Consider the following 17,832-nt stretch of genomic DNA (forward strand, 5'->3'; position numbering starts at 1 on the left):
TTTTTTTTGAGACAGAGCCTTACTCTGTCACCCAGGCTGGAGTGCAGTGCAACGATCTTGGCCTCCTCCACCTGCAGAGTTCCAGTGATTCTCACATCTCAGCCACTCAAGCAGCTGTCATTACCACTACGCTCAGCTATTTTTTTCTTATTTTAGTAGAGATAGGGTTTTGCCATGTTGGCCAGGCTGGTCTTAAACTCCTGGCCTCAAGCGATCCACCTGCCTCAACCTCCCAAAGTGCTGGAATTACAGGCGTGAGCCACTGTGTCCAACCGAGAATATATTAATAATCTTAAGGGGATCTGCAGGCTAAAAAATGGACACTGAAATAACATTGCAATAGAGGTGACTACACAGCTCTAAAACAAATCTGCCTTGTCGGTCATCTCAACAAGCAGCCTGCACCTCACTTCTCTCAGTAAGAATGCCTTTAGCATAAACGTATTAAAATGTGTTTGAATAAATTCAAAGCCACCTGAGCTTCAAGGCTGTTAATTAAGTCATTATTTTGACTTGCCTACAAGGTTAGGCAAATCATAGGTACTAATTTGTGGCTTTAAAACTGCAACTAGACTCTTCATTACCAAAGAGTCAGGTTCAATAAAAAGGAGTCATTTGGGGGATTGTAAAAATTTTAAAACCTTATACACAGGACCAGGCGTGGTGGCTCATGCTTATAATACCTGCAATCTTTGAGAGGCTGAGGTGGGAGGATTGCTTGAGCCCAGGTGGTGGAGATTACCCCAGGAAACACATGAGACTGAATCTCCACAAAAGTGTTTTAAAAAAATTAACTAGGCATGATGGCATGCACATGTAGTCCCAGCTACTTGGGAGGCTGAAGCAGGAGAGTCACTTGCACCCAGGAGCTACGACTGCGCCCCTGCACTCCAGCCTGGGCAACAAAGCAAGACTCTGTCTTTAAGGGGGAAAAAACCCTTACACACAAAATTCTGTAGTAAATAGTTTAGGTAGCATCATTAAGTAAATAATCCTATAAAACATTCATATGAGGGACTTGGTAAAGTGGGATCTTACTATTTCTCTGAGGCAGGAGTAGGGGAGGAAAATAATATGTGAAACGTATCTGCCCTAATTCTTATCAGCCAATTATCATACTCTACCAATGATAAGGACATGAATCTTAGACACATCATTAGCTCAAAGATCATTAAAGAAAACACCAAAGGCCAAATGGATGCTTACAATCTACAGCAGTATTATCTGGGCCCTTTTCCATAACATTCCTACTATACCCCCACCATCTTAATCTAATCCTAAATAAAGGCAAATTATGTAGGAGATACAGCCTCTGCAAGACAGATCATTCCAAGCAGGAAGGGAAGAGAAGTAACATTTACAGAATTCCTGCTATGTGCCAGGCACTATGCCGGCATGCTTACTTGATTCCTTATTTGATTCCCCAAAAATTCAGTAAGGAAAATATTTTAGATCCTGAACTGAACCTCACACAGGTTAACTAACTTACCTAGGATGACAGACTGTTAAGTAAAAGAGCCAGAATTTAAACCCATGTATGTCTGACTTCAAAGCCTATTTTTTCCTACTATACTAAGATGCCTCTCTTCCATAAGAATTTGATATAAAAATGAGGTTATTTAAATGCATTTGGTAAATGAAATTTCTGCGTTTGTTCACTTAACAAATACTTAAGAAACAGCTATTGAGTAAAACACTAGGCTAGACACGTTAAACCTGAACTGAGCCTTTAGAGCTTAAGGAACTTGTCCCAGGATATATGGCTACTAAGTAATGAGAAGACTAAAACTCAGACAGCCTGATTCCAAAGATAACATACTCCACTACTCCACTATGCTGCCTCTCTAAAATTTAAAGGATAACATGAGTGAAGCATTAGTGTTCTCCATTGCAGTGAAAAAAAGTAGGCCATCTTAATCCCATACAGTCCTGAAAGGAAGCCTAATAAAGGGCCCACTGGCTGGCAAAGGGAAGCATTTATCCTTTCCTCAAACCAATTTCAGTTTTATGTATATTCATTCTGGATATAGATGTATTAATAATAAAAATTCTTAACTGTCTTGATCATAAATAACATTACCACCTCCTATTTGTTTAGTGCTTTTTACATTTTCCAAAATGTTTTTAAATACATTATTTTAACAAATATAACCATCAACAGCTCCTCATCTTTACTAACACAGAAAAAAGCCAAAAGTTCTGGTATCCATTCAACATCCCTTACATCTCTCCTTTCTAGCTTAATTTGCTACCCATCATACTGACACAAGTTATGTTTCAGCCACATTATTCCCTGAAGATTCTATCTTTGTTCATGGCACTATTCATACAATTCCTTTTGCCTAGAATGGTCTTCCTTGTTATCTACCTGGTAAATTCTGACTACTCTTTCAACAGGTGGTTCAAATATCTTCCCTATGTAACCTTCAGCTCACTGAGCTAGTCACTCCTTCCTCTATGACCACCAAATCAGTTTTTACACATCTAGCACAGGATTTATTATAATTATAGATGTTTTCTTTTTCCCAAGAGACTGAGCTCTTTAAGAGCAGTGACTATGTCTTTCTCATCTGTTTCCTCAGTGCCAAACTCATAAAAGGTTTTTAATATTTATGAAATGATAAAAGAATGATTATACAAACCACTAAACTAGGAATTTGAAAACTTAAGACCAAGTCCTATACTAAAAGGCAAAGTAAGTTTTAAGCTCAGTTTTTTCAGCTGTAAAATAAGTAATTTTAAATTCAATTAAACAGTTGTTTTCATGACTTATGCTTCCTAATCATTAATTTAACAGATGGGAACATTCTGAGAGTTCTTTAGAAGGGTCACAGAAAATCCAAATTTTGTTATTACCTCCTCCATCATGACATCCTGTGTGGCCGAGATTTCTCCTTTGGTGGCTCCACTGTGTACCAGGTTCCTTAGTCGTATACAGAATTCTCTCATCTAGGATAGAAACTTATTCAGCACTCCAGTAGTTACCCAAATTCAATTTTAAATGAGCCTCACAGACCAACGCTAGTTCTATTTAATTTTAATTGATGTATAACTCAAACCACACTCATGCAAAGTTCATAAGGGCAAAAGTTTTTCTTCAACTTGTCCGTTTAAACGCATAGCTAAAAAATACTTTCCATAAGGAGAAAAGCCATAAATTATTCCTCCAAAGTACTAGATGGAATTGCTCCTGCTCTGCAAATATCACATAAAGATGTTTTATGTGCCTAGGCATGGGAAAAACATCTGATTATATAATGCCTATCACTCAGAAAAAGCAGGAGACAAGATAATTATGCCAGTAAGTCACTCTGGTAGATTTTTACTTAGAATTTCAATAGCTGTCCATTTTTCCTTCTTTGCCAATTGACGATGAGCATGGTTATGCCATCCCCCAGGAAAATTTTCATTTTTTTTTAGCTGCCCAAGATAAACTGAAATCTAACCACAGTGCTAAAGAAGATGTTGCTCCCACTTCAAATAGAATCAAATGCCATTCTATTAATGATCTTTTAGCCTTTGAATAAAGGCTAAAGTGATTCCAGGGTAGAAAATAACCTACTTCTAATGTTAGGGAAACACATCTATAGTTTATTTTAAAATGTAATCTTTCTCCCAGGAAGATGAAAAATCCCATTTTAGCCTCGTGGATTAGGACAGCAGATTCTGGCAACTCCCAGTTCTCAAAAAGGATGCCTGGCTAGCAAAGCCGCATCCCTGCAGGAATTATAATTCTCCTTGGGAAAACTGGTTATGTAGAGAAGACACAATGATTCATTAAGATAACTGAAGCAAATAAAAAGCAGTTCAGTAACTGCATCAAATCTTTAGTGGGTGGATAAACCACACTGATGTGGTCTGGGGAAGTCTCAGAACACAGCACCCTCTTTACAGGCATCTTGCAAATAGTTCTTTTTGGTTTTACTAGCATATAAAGGAGTTCTAGCCCATCTCCACTAGAACCAAGTGAGAGACACAACACCCTAAGTCCTTGTGGCCAATATTAATTGGACATAGGAATTTATTTCCTAAATATTCCCCTAAGAAAACATTAAAATCAACAGAAATAAAGGTGGAAGTTTTTTTATAAGGAAAAACCCTCTAATTTTAACTATTTTTAAACTTAATATGTAGCTACATTGCTTTTGACAGACACTGACATCAGTAGTTATCTTGTATACAAACTATATACACTGTATACCCAGGAACCCCTTTTAAAAAATAAGTTTTAAGGAAAGTACACTACTAAGTACTTTAAATATTCAATCCAACCCTGCTTCAAACACTGTACCTTGTGATTCAGAATATCATTCATCCTTCTGGTTGCCTCTGTTGTGTAAGATTCAGGGAAGCATTTCTTAGGGATAACACCATATTTTTCTGAAAGAAAACAAATTTCCAGTGCTCAAAAAGGTAAAAGATTAGAAACCCTGCCAAAAATCGTGATTGTTTTAAAAATTAGGCCATATTTTGCTGGCTTAATTCAGAAAATCCTATACTTCATATCATTAAGCAGGGATTTTTGTTTGTTTGAAGACAGAGTTTTACTCTCACTCAGGCTAGAGTGCTGTGACACAATCCTGGCCCACTGTAGCCTTAAACTCCCAGGCCCAGCCTCCTGAGTAGCTGCAACTATGGTGCATGATATCATGCCCAGCTAATTTTTTTAAATTTTCTATAGAGACAGGGTCCCACTATGTTACCCGGGCTGGTATCAAATTCCTGGGCTTGAGCAATCCTCCCGCCCTGGCCTCCCCAAAGTGCTAGGATGCCTGAGCCACCTCACAAAGCCTAAGCAGGTTTTTAATGTGCATATTTATCTGTCTATGCTAGATTTAATTCTATTCTTTTTATCTACGATACTTTGTCACTTCTCATCCTTTTGATCAAGATCAAGTGTATCTATCATACTTCTGTAAAGTGCTCAGCATGATGAGATTTCCCCAAAAGATAATGTTTTGAAGATATTTTTAAACAGCTGCAGTTTTAATGTGTTTCTTGATTACATCAATGGAAAGGACAACAGCTTTTTCATGGAAAGTTAGTTCTACTTAACACTGCCTTTTCTTTTCCAGCCCAACCTTCACAGTAGCTATCTCCTTACCCCTCATTTAAGAAAGTCACTCTACAGGTGAGAATGGGAAATAAAGGTCCTTAGAAGTAACTATATATCCTTCTTGGAGACCAATTCTACTCTGTACGTAACCACCAAAGAAATGGCCCGTGCCTAACTATGGAGGCTTACTTAATCATACTGAATTTCAGTTCCATTAAAGAAAGAACGCTTACCAACAATATTGACAAGCATATCCCACTGGCCACCATCATTTGCAGGGTTCATAAGCAAATACTGCACCAGCCTCCCATCCTCAGGCTCCTTTCTCTGGGCTGTGTCCACAAAAGCATTCAAGAAGAAATAACAGCGTTCAACCTAAAGAGTAAAGAAAGTTAAATAAAATTAAAAGAAAAAAGAGCCAATAATTTTATTGGCATTACCAACAGAATGGGAGTCTTGTAATTACCATGGAACCAACATAATAGTTTTTTTTCTTTTTTAAAAACATGAATATTTCATGAATTTGCATGTCATCCAATAGAGGCAACGTTAATCTTCTCTGTATCATTCTAGTTTGGGTATATGTGATGCTGAAACAAGCACCATAATAAGTACTTTTAAACTAAAATTGGTAACTAAACATTATATCTGATTTCATCAGAATATTGGAAGTTTCTTCTTATACCTGTGCATGTATCCCAATATATTATGTATATGTGTACAGTGCTTATATTCCAATATTAAAACAAAACCTGGTATTTAAGAGTCTTTAATCAATAAACATTTCATGAACACTTAGGTAATATAGATTTTCTTATTTTTAGACAGGGTTATGCTGTTGCCTAGGCTGGAGTGCAGTGGTGCAGTATCACTGCAGCCTCAACCTCCCTGGCTCAAGCAATCCTCCTACCTCAGCCCCCTGAGTAGCTGGAAGTACAGGTGTGCACCACCACACCTGACTAATTCCCTTATTTTTTGTAGAGACAGGGTTTTGCTATGTCCAGACTGGTCTCGAATTCCTGGGCTGAAGCAATCCTCTCACCTCAGGCTCCCAAGTGCTAGGATTATAGGCTTACAGGCATGAGCCACTAAACCAGGTTAGTAATATGGGTTTTGAAGATTAGGAAAAGGAATATGGTCAGGCACAGTGGCTCACGTCTGTAATCCCAGCACTTTGGGAGGCCGAGGCAAACAGATCACTTGAGGTCAGGAGTTCGAGACCTGCCTGGCCAACATGGTGAAACGCCCTGTCTCTACTGAAAATACAAAAATTAACTGGGCTTGCTGGCATGCGCCTGTGATTTCAGCTACTTAGGAGACTGAGTTGGGAGGAAGGTTTAAACCCGGGAGGCAGAGGTCACAGTGAGTCAAGACTGTGCCACTGTCCTCTAGCCCGTGCAACAGAGTGAGACCCTGTCTCAAAAATAAATAAATAAATAAAATTATTTACTCTTTTTCAGACAAGTACTAGAGAAGGAAAATTAGGTCCTAGAAAAGAACAAATAACCTAAAAAAATGTTAGAAAGGGAGATATATTCAATTGAATATTGAATATAAAATTCAAAATTTCAAACAGACAAGCAGTAAGGTTAAGTCAGTAAGTTTATTATTTCATTGCAAAAAATAGTCACTTAACCAAAAACAGTTCTGCCTTTGAAAGAGTCAACTTTTGATATTCTGGAAGTCAGAATGAAAGGTGTTTCACCTATCATGAAAGGGCAGGCTGAAACTGGAAAAGCAACAAATGAAGAGGCAGTTCCTACTGAGGCCGATATCAATACAAAAAGAATCTTGCCAGATCAGTCCCATACCTTGTCCCAAAAAAACAGGTAAGATTGACTAAACTCAAATTCTTCAATATTTAATTTTTTCATGAATGGAAGCCTCATAACATTCAGACAAGAAAAGATCCAGCATCGCCCTGAAACAAGAAAGCACATCAAGAAATTATGAGGGTTTACAAAGATAGCATTGCTCCAACTGTTATTTTCCAACAATGAACTCATGACACAATCTGGACAATTCAGAAAGAGTTAATCAGTAAGAGCAGAAAGATTAAAAACAAAACAAAAAAAGAAAGGTGGTATTTCTAGCAATATATATGCAAAGGTTTAATATCTTTAACGCAAACACTCTTTACATAGCAAATAAAGAATCCATTACAAATCACCCAAGAAAATCACATTAGAAAAAGAAACATGCTAGAAAACCATGAACAGAGATCACAAACAGATCACTCAGTGGCCAAGAAAGATACAAACGGTAGAAGCAGTTTTAAAAGTTCATGATAAGACATCTGTTAAGTGGGGAAACATCATTTCATTTATTTCATTTGGGGAAATAAGCATCATTATCAATCTGGATAGGAATCTACATAGGTACAAAATATCTGAATGCAATTTGGCAATACCCAGCAAAAGCTTTAAAAAGCCCTACTCATCCAGCTGGGCGCAGTGGCTCACGCCTGTAATCCCAGCACTATGGGAGGCCAAGGTGGGTGGATCATCTGATGTTAGGAGTTTGACACCAGCCTGGTCAACACAGTGAAAACTTGTCTCTACTAAAAATACAAAAATTATCCGGGTATGGTGGCACATGCCTGCAATCCCAGCCATTCAGGAGGCTGAGGCATGAGAATCACTTGAACTCAGGAAGCAGATGTTGCAGTGAGCCGAGACTGCGCCATTGTACTCCAGCCTGAGTAACAGGGCAAGACTCCGTCTCAAAAAATAAAGAAAGAATAAAAAGCCTCTACCCTTTAATCTGGAATATGCATTTCAATGTTTCAATATAGGCTGACCTTAACATAAGTCAACACTCCACTCTTCCAGTGATAAGTCAAAAAAAGGGCAGATATTTGCCTAACTGAATTTTACAAACACTTAAAGATACATATGAATAGCAAATTGTCTACCCATAATATTTTAGTTTTTTTTTTTTTGGAGACAGAGTCTCACTCTGTCACCCAGGACGGAGCGCAGTGGTGTAATCTCAGCTCACTACAACCTCTGCCTCCTGATTCTCATGCCTCAGCCTCCTGAGTAGCTGGAATTACAGGTGCATGCCACCACGCCCACCTAATTTCTGTATTTTTAGTAGAGCCAGGCTTTTGCCATGTTGGCCAGGCTGGTCTCAAACTCCTGACCTCAAGTGATCTACCCCGCCTCAGTCTCCCAGGGTTCTAGGATTATAGACATGAGCCACAGTATCTGGCCAATATTTTAGTAATTTAAATGTATTTTAGATTTAAAATCATGTTAACATAATAAATGGATTTAGAAGCACTGTTTTTCCCACTTCACATTTCATTTTCACACTGATTCAATCTTCATATGTACCTAGCAGTCAGTATCTGTGCCATCATTAGATCCATTCTTTCAATCAGCACACGTCATCTTTCTTCCATCTAGTGTGTTTGAGTCACAGCAATGTTTTGAATCCATGCATGATGCTGTCACTGAAAATTCTATACCAAGCATCAACTACACAATCAGATTCTTCATGTGTCCTGTATGTGTATAATCACAAACTCCACGTCACCACTTCCTGCTCTGACTTAAGTGATCTTAATTTAAAAGGTCTATTTACAACGATATGCAACATCAGTTTATTCAAATTTGTCACCTTTTAAAAGAAGCTGATTCAATCAAAGGACCTCTGTAAGCATGCAAAAATGTATTCATCTGAGTTTTTTCAGAGTAATGTCTTCTCCAAATTGTACTCTACTTCAAAATAAATTAACTGAGTACCCATTAGAAAAGCCTTCAATGTCTTAAATATAGGGTAATTCTTCTCTGAAGGAAAATTCTGAGGGAAAAACCTTGAGTCGTATTGGGTATAACTTTACTGATATGAAAATATGTTTATAATATACTGGTAAGTGAAAAAAGTAGGTAGATTACGTAACAATGTATAAGCTATCAACCCACATTAACACACACACAGGCGCACACACACACACAGACCTGACAAATATACAGGAAAAATATTCACCTGGTATTTGCAAATATTCTACATGAAACAAAAATAATTTTGTAACAAGAAGAAAACTCTAAAGTTAACTATAGTATTTTCTGAAAGTCACCAGTGCCTTACTATAGTTCACCTTTACCTTAAATTTACCTGTATGCAACCTCTCTTCTATACGCTACGTATTTCTAGTAGAAGGGATCTGGATGCACTGGTGATGTGAAAACTGCATGAAAATAAAGTACACAGCTCACATGCTATTTGGAACTTTTGTATATATGAAAGTGACACTGCAAAATGTGTAAGACCTGCCTGACCTGTTCCCTAAGAGATCACTGCAATCTAAACTATGTAGGACCACTGTAACATTACCAACTGGATCATCCGTAGCTTGAGAGCTCACACCACTGCAAGCACTTTCTTCTAGAGCAAAACATTAATTATTGTAAGGTCTTGACGTTTTCCTTAACATTTAAAAATCAACTTTGTTGATGTATAATGTACATACTATAAAATGTACTCATGTGAAATGTGTGCTTTGTGAGTCCTGACCGACTGTAAACAAGCACTAACGTGCTTTCTGTTCATACAGACGGACTGGGAGTCGTTTTAACTAGATAAAGACTTTTTTTTTTTTTTTTGCGACGGAGTTTCACTCATGTTACCCAGGCTGGAGTGCAATGGCGCGATCTCGGCTCACCGCAACCTCCGCCTCCTGGGTTCAGGCAATTCTCCTGCCTCAGCTTCCTGAGTAGCTGGGATTACACGCACGCACCACCATGCCCAGCTAATTTTTTGTATTTTTAATAGAGACAGGGTTTCACCATGTTGACCAGGATGGTCTCGATCTCTTGACCTCGTGATCCACCCGTCTCGGCCTCCCAAAGTGCTGGGATTACAGGCTTGAGCCACCGCGCCCGGCCTAGATAAAGACTTTAAAAAATCCTTTTACTACAATTTTGTGGTGAGAATGTGCTCCTTAATTAGATCCCTAGATATTCAATCTTCCACTGTAGCTGTTTTTCTGAGAGTGGTGCTAGAAAGTAGAGAGCAAAACGAGACTTCTTGACCAGTAAGACATGAGAACACAACTTTTTCCTGTATTACAAACCGATCTACTCGTGGGAACTGAGCCCATCAGCACATTAGCTTCAGCTGTAACCAAGGAGCATATTTAAAAGTAACACCTGATGACATTTTAATGTAATTACATTGTATCTCTCCTTCATAAATTTGTATAGGGCCTTCAGGGCATTTCTGGAGAGTCCTCCAAGAACATGAACATTTCCGCAATGCTCTGTTTTGTGACCAAGACCATCTATCTGCAAGACATGGGCTACAAACCACATAACATCAGGACTTAATATAGTGAATTACACTCAAACGTATGCTCACGGCCTTGTCACTTTAGTACTCTAATCGCATGTGCTAACAAGCCACAGAACACTAAAACAAACCACATGGGTAATGTTCTTAGACCTGCCTGTACCTGAGCCTCATTCTCTACGAATTTACGACCAGTTCTTTCAGTACGAACTTAAGATCACTCGTAAATAAGACAGCAAAATGGGATGCTGTCAGGAAGGTCAAGGAAAGTACGGGAGAAGTGGAAGCCCACACCTGAGCTCTTCTGGTTGGTGACGGGCTTGCCTTCCTGGGGCACGGCGTGCTGGAACACATGCTGCGCGCGCTGCACCGTGGCCCGCTTCAGACAGATATCCAGCAGGTCATGGGTGGTCCCCACATTCTGGGCAAGTACGAACTGGGGGTCGGAATTCAGTTTCTGTATCAGAGCAGCTACCTTCTCCGAATTCAGTCCTGTTGGGAAACCAAACGGGATTTCAACGCCAAAGGCTGGGGGAAGGGGCTGATCTGGGGCTCCCGCATCCCAGATCTAACTTCGTAAGCGCATCCTGAGGTGCCCGCTGCAGCGGGGAAGCCCAGGAGCAGCGTCCTCCTCCAAGGCGCTGTCTCCCTCCAGGCCCCTCCAGGCCGCTCCAGCCTGCCCCGAAAGCTCCCTCCCCGCCATCGCACCGGGTCCCAGCCCCCAGCCTTCCCCGCCGCCGGGCCTCACGAGGACCGCGGAGCTCCTCCAGAGAGGACCACGGTGGCGCCTCACCCGCGCTGCTCATGGCGCCCACGCTGCCCGGCGGGGTAACGGTAGCTTCCAGGGTCCTCGGGCGAGCGCCGGGGTTGCGCTGCGGCTCGCTGCCTGGGTGGCCGGACCTGCCTCTCACACCCGGAGCGCCGGAAGAAAAAAACCGGCTTGGTAGCGGCGGCGAGGAGTCTGAGGCCGGGAGAAACGGGGTCCGCGGAGGGACAAAACTCCCCCTTCGCGTTGCTGAGTCAGCGCCTTCGGGGCTAGCCCCGCCCGGGGGAGGGCCGACGGGGGCGGCCTCGCTGTCGCGCTAGGTCAGCCGGCGCCCTGGGGCCTAGGCCGCGCCCACAGCCGCGCACGACCACGCCATTACCCTGCGCGCCTGGGCGGCGCCGCAGCGCTATCTCCCCCCACGCCTGGGTTCCCGCCTCCGCGCAGTGTGGGCGCCTTGCCGCGATCAGGCCAGCTCCGGGAGGGAGGCTGACGGGTTCCCTACGGGCCCAGACCCCAAGTACTCACTCTAGCGTGGGGGAATCGTCCCCAGGAAGCCTTGTGAGAAGCCAAAAGGGGGCTCGAGGCGGGAGGGAGATGCTGAGAGGTCTCGTAATTAAGCGTCGGGCTTAGGACGGGTTGATTTGTCACAGTAAATGCACCCGAAGGCTCTTCCTACTGTAGGCTTCGTTTGCTGACCAATCACTGCATTTTCAATGGCCACTTGTTGCTTGGATTCTCATCAGAAGCAAATAATTGTCTTTGAGGGGAAATTGGAGCCAAGCTCTTTCCCATCCACTCCAAAGCTACTACCAGAGTTCTACAAATAGACGTGCTCATTTCAAGAACACTACCCATCTGGTCTTCATGGAGTCCACGAGTGTCTCCTGTGTAGTCCAGCATGTCCTGTTGGGTTTAACTCAGGAGGATGACAGTGGTCAGCCTTAAGCATCAATATTGTTTCACCGGATTCTCTACAAAACCTCTAACTGATGCTCCCCCTCTAGGCTTTCAAGATAACTCAGCAGTTTTCCAAAGTTTTGAGATTGTAAAAACCTTGTTTTCGTTGATTCTGTTTTTCATGCCCTGAAATCTCAGCCCTTAGTGAGATGTTGGGATAGAACCCACAGAGGGTAAAACGAAAACACTGAAACCCTGTATCTGCTATTCAAAACAATGTGTGTGTGTGTGTGTGTGTGTGTGTGTGTGTGTGTGTAACCTAGAATCTAGGTCTTCTTAGATTGAAAATCATTACAGGAACTCTGATATCTGGAAAAGTCCATACTCAGGCACCAATCAGTCATTTGAGAAATTACAGTTTCCATGTCTCTAGAGAGACTCAGCTAAAAATTGGGGTTATAACTTAGCAACTATTTTAAATGGGCCCATCAACCATCTATGCTTTCAATATCTGAAGAAGAAGGGGCTGAAAATTATACAGAAAGGAATCACTGGTCCTTTCACAAAATGATGTTCAAGCATCCTTCCCAATTCAAATAATAAATTTTTATTAAGTACCTACCGTGTACTAGGCACTGGACAAGCTGCTGATGATATAGAGACAAATAAAGCTTAATCTTACCCTTAAGAAACTCAACGTAGTAGGAAAGATGCAAAACAACTTTTAGACTACCTGTACTAGCATACCAATAGCTCTGTAGACTTTAGAAGCAATGAAGAGAGCACTGTCAATTGGGACCAGAGGGTACCTGAAAATAGAAGTGACAAGAGAGCATGATCTTGAAGAGTGGATGAGATTTTTACAAGTCAAAGAAGAGGAGAAGGGCATCCAAGGCACCAGCGAAGGCACAGAGAATAAAATCATGTTCAAGAAAGGGTGCATCATATTCTGATGTGGGTAAGAGCAAGGAGTGTGTCGGGAGCAGAGGCAAGGTGTAGGACTGGAAAAGTTTCGTAGGTTTGGGCCAGGATATAAAGAGTTTTATATGCCATGCCTGAGCATCTGGACTTTATCTTATGGTTAATTAGAAGACAAAATGGGTTGCGAGACAAAGGAAAAATATGATCACTTCTGTGTAAAAGAAGAAATCTGGTAGCAATGGAGAGAGTGATTTGGAGGGCAGAGGCTCTGGAGATAGTGAAACTGGTTAGAAGGTTCTTCTAGTCGTCAACTTGGGAGAAGACAAAAGCCTTAAATTGTGGAAAGGGAAGAGGCATCGATAATCTTGAAGTTGTCAACTGAATAAGAAGATGGAAGGTGGGTCATTAACCACGAGAGGGCATACAGAAAGATAGGCATAAGTATGCAAGCATGTAGATCTGAACTGAGTTTGGGCCATGGCAAAGTTAGGATGCCCACAGGACACCCAGGAAGAGAAGTTCAGGAGGTAAATGAAAAGATGTCTGGAGATTGGGTAAGATACCTATATCTTACCTATTGGGTAAGATACCTTTCATGGTTCAAATTGGAACCATGAAAGTCAACAGGGTACAGAAGGAAAGAGGATAGGGCAAGAAAGAGATGAAGACCACAGATAGTGCCCTGGGCTGCAATATGCAGTTGCACAGGGTGTTCACAGCACAAGGGCACCAGGCTGAGTGTGGTGGGTAGGGACTGAAATGCAGTTCAGGCTCTGCTTGCCAAGCCATGCACCAGAGGATGATGTACCTTTCACTAGCTCTTTTTTTCTGAAACAGAGTCTTGCTCTGTTGCCCAGGCTGGGGTGCAGTGGCAAGATCTCAGCTCACTGCAACCCCCACCTCTTGGGTTCAAGCAATTTTCTTGCCTCAGCCTCCTGAGTACCTGGGATTACAGGTGTGCACCGCCATGCCCGACTAATTTTTATATTTTTAATAGAGATGGGGTTTCACTGTGTTAGCCAGGCTGGTCTAGAACTCCTGACATCATGATCTGCCCACATTGGCCTCTCAAAGTGCCAGGTGTGAGCTACTGCACCTGGCTTCTTTCACTACTTCTTATAAGGATGCCATATGGGGGTAGCATTATCTCTGAAAATGGTAATGTTTAAAGTATGGGTAAAGACAGAGGAGCCAGCAGAAATATAAAGAGCAGTCGGAGAGGTAGGAGAGCTGGGGAGTTATGTCCTGGAATCCCAGGAAGGCAGGAAGAGGACAGTGAATTGAAGTAAAAGCTGCAGAAAATCAAGTAAGATTGGTTTTGGCAACTGGGTTAGAAGCAACCTTAGAGAGGGCAGTTTTAGTGGAAGGGCAGAGTCGGCAGAAGCAACATTGCAGTGAGTTGATACGGAGGTAAATATTAGGGAAGCTCTTTGGGAAGAAAGGGTAAATTTATGTCTACTGAAGGATAAGAGGAAGGAACCAATACAGATGAGAGATTAAATATATGTCAGAGAGGATACAATTGCAAGAGTAAGAACTCAGGAGGAGATGGAATCACTGAGGAAGGTGGAGGGGACCAGTTTTACAGCTATTGCCACCCTTTCCTTGCTGGTGATTGTATTTCTCCACCCCATGCCCATAGATTCCTATCATCATCTCTTTGCCGGCCTCCTGCTCTGTCCCCATCATCAGGGTGGCACCCATATTACCAGCTTTCCACCCAGCGATTTACACCCAGGTACTCAGCCCCTGTATGGGCATGGTAAGGAAGTACAGAATAAAACTGGTTTTCCCAGTAGGTTGCCCCCAGATGACCCACCCAGGAAGACATTTCTTCAAGAAGAGAATTATTACGCTCTATCCCTCTTATTCCAGCCAGAAGAGATGTTGTACAGCCCAGTGGTACCTTGTGAGACAAAGCAACCAAAAACAGAATTCTAGTATGAATTCCAAAATGCTTGAAAAGAAAATATTGCCTGTAATCCCAGCACTTTGGGAGGCTGGGGTGGAAGGATTGCTGCCTCAAGTTAAAGGCCAGGAGTTGAAGACCAGTCTGGTCAACATAGTAAAACCCCACCACTACAAAAAAAAAGAGAGAAATATTTTTTAAAATGAGCTGAATGTGGTGGCAGACGCTTTTAAACCTAGCTATTCAGGAGGCTGACATGGGAGGATCACTTGAGCCCAGCAGTTTGAGGCTGCAGTGAGTTACGATCACACTGCTATACTCCAGCCTGGGCAACAGAGTGAGACTCTGTCTCTAAAAAGAAAGAAAATCTTTATAAATCCTGTGAAGCAGCACCATGTGCCACTGCAGATATGCCTTCTGCCTGTTGCTTCCATGCAGCTCTACCAAGTTAAAGCAAACAAGACCAGTCTCAAGGCAAATTATTCACCCTTTGTGCTCTCCTTTGCTATTCACAAGTCTTCGACATGCTATTCACCAGTCTTCAACTGCTTCTATTTCAATAGAAAAAACCAGGATTTTATGTTGAATACAATCTAGACTAGAATCTAACACAAATGTTCTCCAATTCTATGTAACTGATTCATATTTAAGTGTTGTCCCACTAACTTCAAGATTTGCCCTTGAAGGTCAGGAAACCTCCTTATATTTCACCAGATCTGATAGTCAACTTCAGAGTTCATGTCATGGTAGCCTGTTGGAACAAATTCAGCTTCAAGATGTTTTGTTTGGTCTGCATGGTAATTTAAAATTTTTGAGCTGGCCAGCGGCAGTGGTTCATGCCTGGAATCTCAGCACTTTGGGAGGCCGAGGCAGGCAGAATGCCCAGGAGTTGGAGACCCTGGGCAAAACCCTGTGTCCATAAAAAGTACGAAAATTAGCCAGTGTAATGGTGTGCACCTTAGTCCCAGCTACTTGGGAATCTGATGTGGGAGGGTTGCTTGAGTTTGGGAGGTTGAGGCTGTAGCGAGTTGTGATCACGCTACTGCCCTCCAGCCTGGGTGACAGAGAAAGACCCTGTCTCAAAAGAATTTTTTTTTTGAGACAATATTTAGAATTAGGAAGTTTTGAATACAAGTCTGAATAGCTGGTTTCTCTTTAAAATATTGTTTTGGCTGGGTGCAGTGGCTCATGCCTGTAATCCTAGCACTTTAGGAGGTTGAGTACGCAGATCACTTTAATCCAAGAGTTCAAGACCAGCCTGGGCAACATGGTGAAACTGATAGTGACAGAAGGCAATCAGATGCCTAGGCAGATAGGGGAGGGTCCCCAGTGAAATCCCACCTTCAAGCCAAAGATACTTTAAAGTCTGAAAGCCAAGCTACAAGTCTTGGATAAATCCATGGACTGGATTGAGAACCCCTCTTCCTGTTTGGCATGCTTTCCTCTGTTTGAGCCCCATCCTTTACCTAATTTATATATACCTACCATTCCCTAATTGGTTTTTTACACTGTCATGCCCACCTTTGAGTGGTGACTTTGTTTTAGCCTGTTTTGCCATACTCACAAATCAGTCAGCACACACTGCCCCATTCTGAGCCCACAAAAGCCCCAGACCCAGCCACAATGGGAGAGACACCACCTTCAGGTGGGGGACTATCCTCGCATTCCCTCTCCACTGAGAGGTATTTCGTCACTCAATAAAACTCTTCTCCACCCTCTCCACCCTCTGATTTTCAATGTGGTTTCCTTCTTCTTGGATGTTGGACAAGAACTCAGGACCTCACTGAATGCAAGCACAAAAAGGCAGTAACACTGTAGCCCTCTGCCCCCCACCCCCATTGGCACCTGGCAACTGCTCCATGCCATGGCAGGGCCGGGCCAGCCCCAGAGCCATGGGCCAGAGCAGGGCAATGGGACTGACAGAACTGTTAATATACGTCCCGAGCTGTGGACGATGGGACTAAAAGAGCTTTTAGCATGCTGTAACACCCCTTCTGGGGATTCGGGGTCACAGGCTTCCCTGTTTGGGTGCTACTACGTTCCCCTTATCTGAATGCCAGAGTCCACCACAGGAGTCTTTTGAGACACATCTGGTCCAACCACAAGCCCCACATGGAGCCTGCTCCTATGCCAGCATTTTGAGAGGCTGGCCAGACCCTGCACTCGCTCACCCACACACCTCTTCCCACTAGGGGCTGAGTGTGCAGCTGTGGTGCCTGTGAGATCTGCACCAGAGCACAAACCAGGCACACCGCGTGGGCGGGGTGCCTCCTGCACCGAACTTAGTGCCGAGCAAGGCCTGGGCAGGGGCATCACTGGCCAGAGGTCTCTGGCTGGCAAAGTGGCCGAGAAAAATCCTGTGTCAAAACCCCACCTCTTCCAAAAATACAAACATTAGCCAGGTGTGGTGGTGTGTGTCTACAGTCCCAGCTACGTGGAAGGTTGAGGTGGGAGGATGGTTTGAGCCTGGGAAGCAGAGGTCGTAGTGAGCAGAGATTGCTCCACTGCACCACAGCCTGGGCAACAGAGCCAAATCCTGTCTCAAAAACAAGAAAACAAAAATATTGTTGTTTTCCCATGATAGTCATTTCTGCATCAAATGAGGAAAAGAAGTCTTACACTTATTGCCTATGGATATTTGCTATCCATTGGACTTATCACCTATAAAAATCAGGGATTTTTCAACCCCTGATTAAGAATGACCTGGGTGGAGTTTGGGAAAATTATTTCTTCCCTTCCACTCTCGTCCCCGCTCTCATCCTCTTAATTCCCACCTCCCTGAGATGAGCAAAACCAGCAGGTACTGACCCTGCTGAAACTTTGACATACTGAATCCTGGGGCTTTCTGGGTCTAAAGGAACCTATATCCCTTCACTGTAATTTTTCTCCAGAATGTGGCGTGCACCCATCTGAGTCTAGGAGAACTGGCAACTTTCTGACTTCCACCTTCCTTGCCACTCCTAAATTTCATGAGGGCTTAAACCAACC

The 17,832-nt window shown here is 42.6% G+C and overlaps 1 protein-coding gene and 1 non-coding gene across 2 annotated transcripts in view; both read right to left on the reverse strand.

The window, feature by feature from the left end:
- The window catches only part of BLMH (bleomycin hydrolase), a 46,497-nt gene extending 35,197 nt beyond the window's left edge, over positions 1-11,300 (reverse strand). Inside the window, exons 1-6 of the mRNA XM_017542032.2 lie at positions 11,145-11,300; positions 10,646-10,843; positions 6,868-6,977; positions 5,290-5,431; positions 4,292-4,380; positions 2,857-2,949 (exon numbers count right to left, since the gene is read on the reverse strand). Of these exons, the coding sequence (XP_017397521.1) occupies positions 2,857-2,949; positions 4,292-4,380; positions 5,290-5,431; positions 6,868-6,977; positions 10,646-10,843; positions 11,145-11,157 (645 nt within the window). The 5' untranslated portion in view covers positions 11,158-11,300. The remainder of the gene's footprint in view (positions 1-2,856; positions 2,950-4,291; positions 4,381-5,289; positions 5,432-6,867; positions 6,978-10,645; positions 10,844-11,144) is intronic.
- LOC119473224 lies at positions 5,556-5,659 on the reverse strand. Its single transcript, XR_005202428.1, has one exon. It is a non-coding gene; the product is annotated as a U6 spliceosomal RNA (small nuclear RNA).
- Positions 11,301-17,832: the final 6,532 nt, after the last annotated feature.

Source organism: Cebus imitator, unplaced genomic scaffold (assembly GCF_001604975.1).
Source record: "Cebus imitator isolate Cc_AM_T3 unplaced genomic scaffold, Cebus_imitator-1.0 Scaffold140, whole genome shotgun sequence".
Taxonomy (NCBI): domain Eukaryota; kingdom Metazoa; phylum Chordata; class Mammalia; order Primates; family Cebidae; genus Cebus; species Cebus imitator.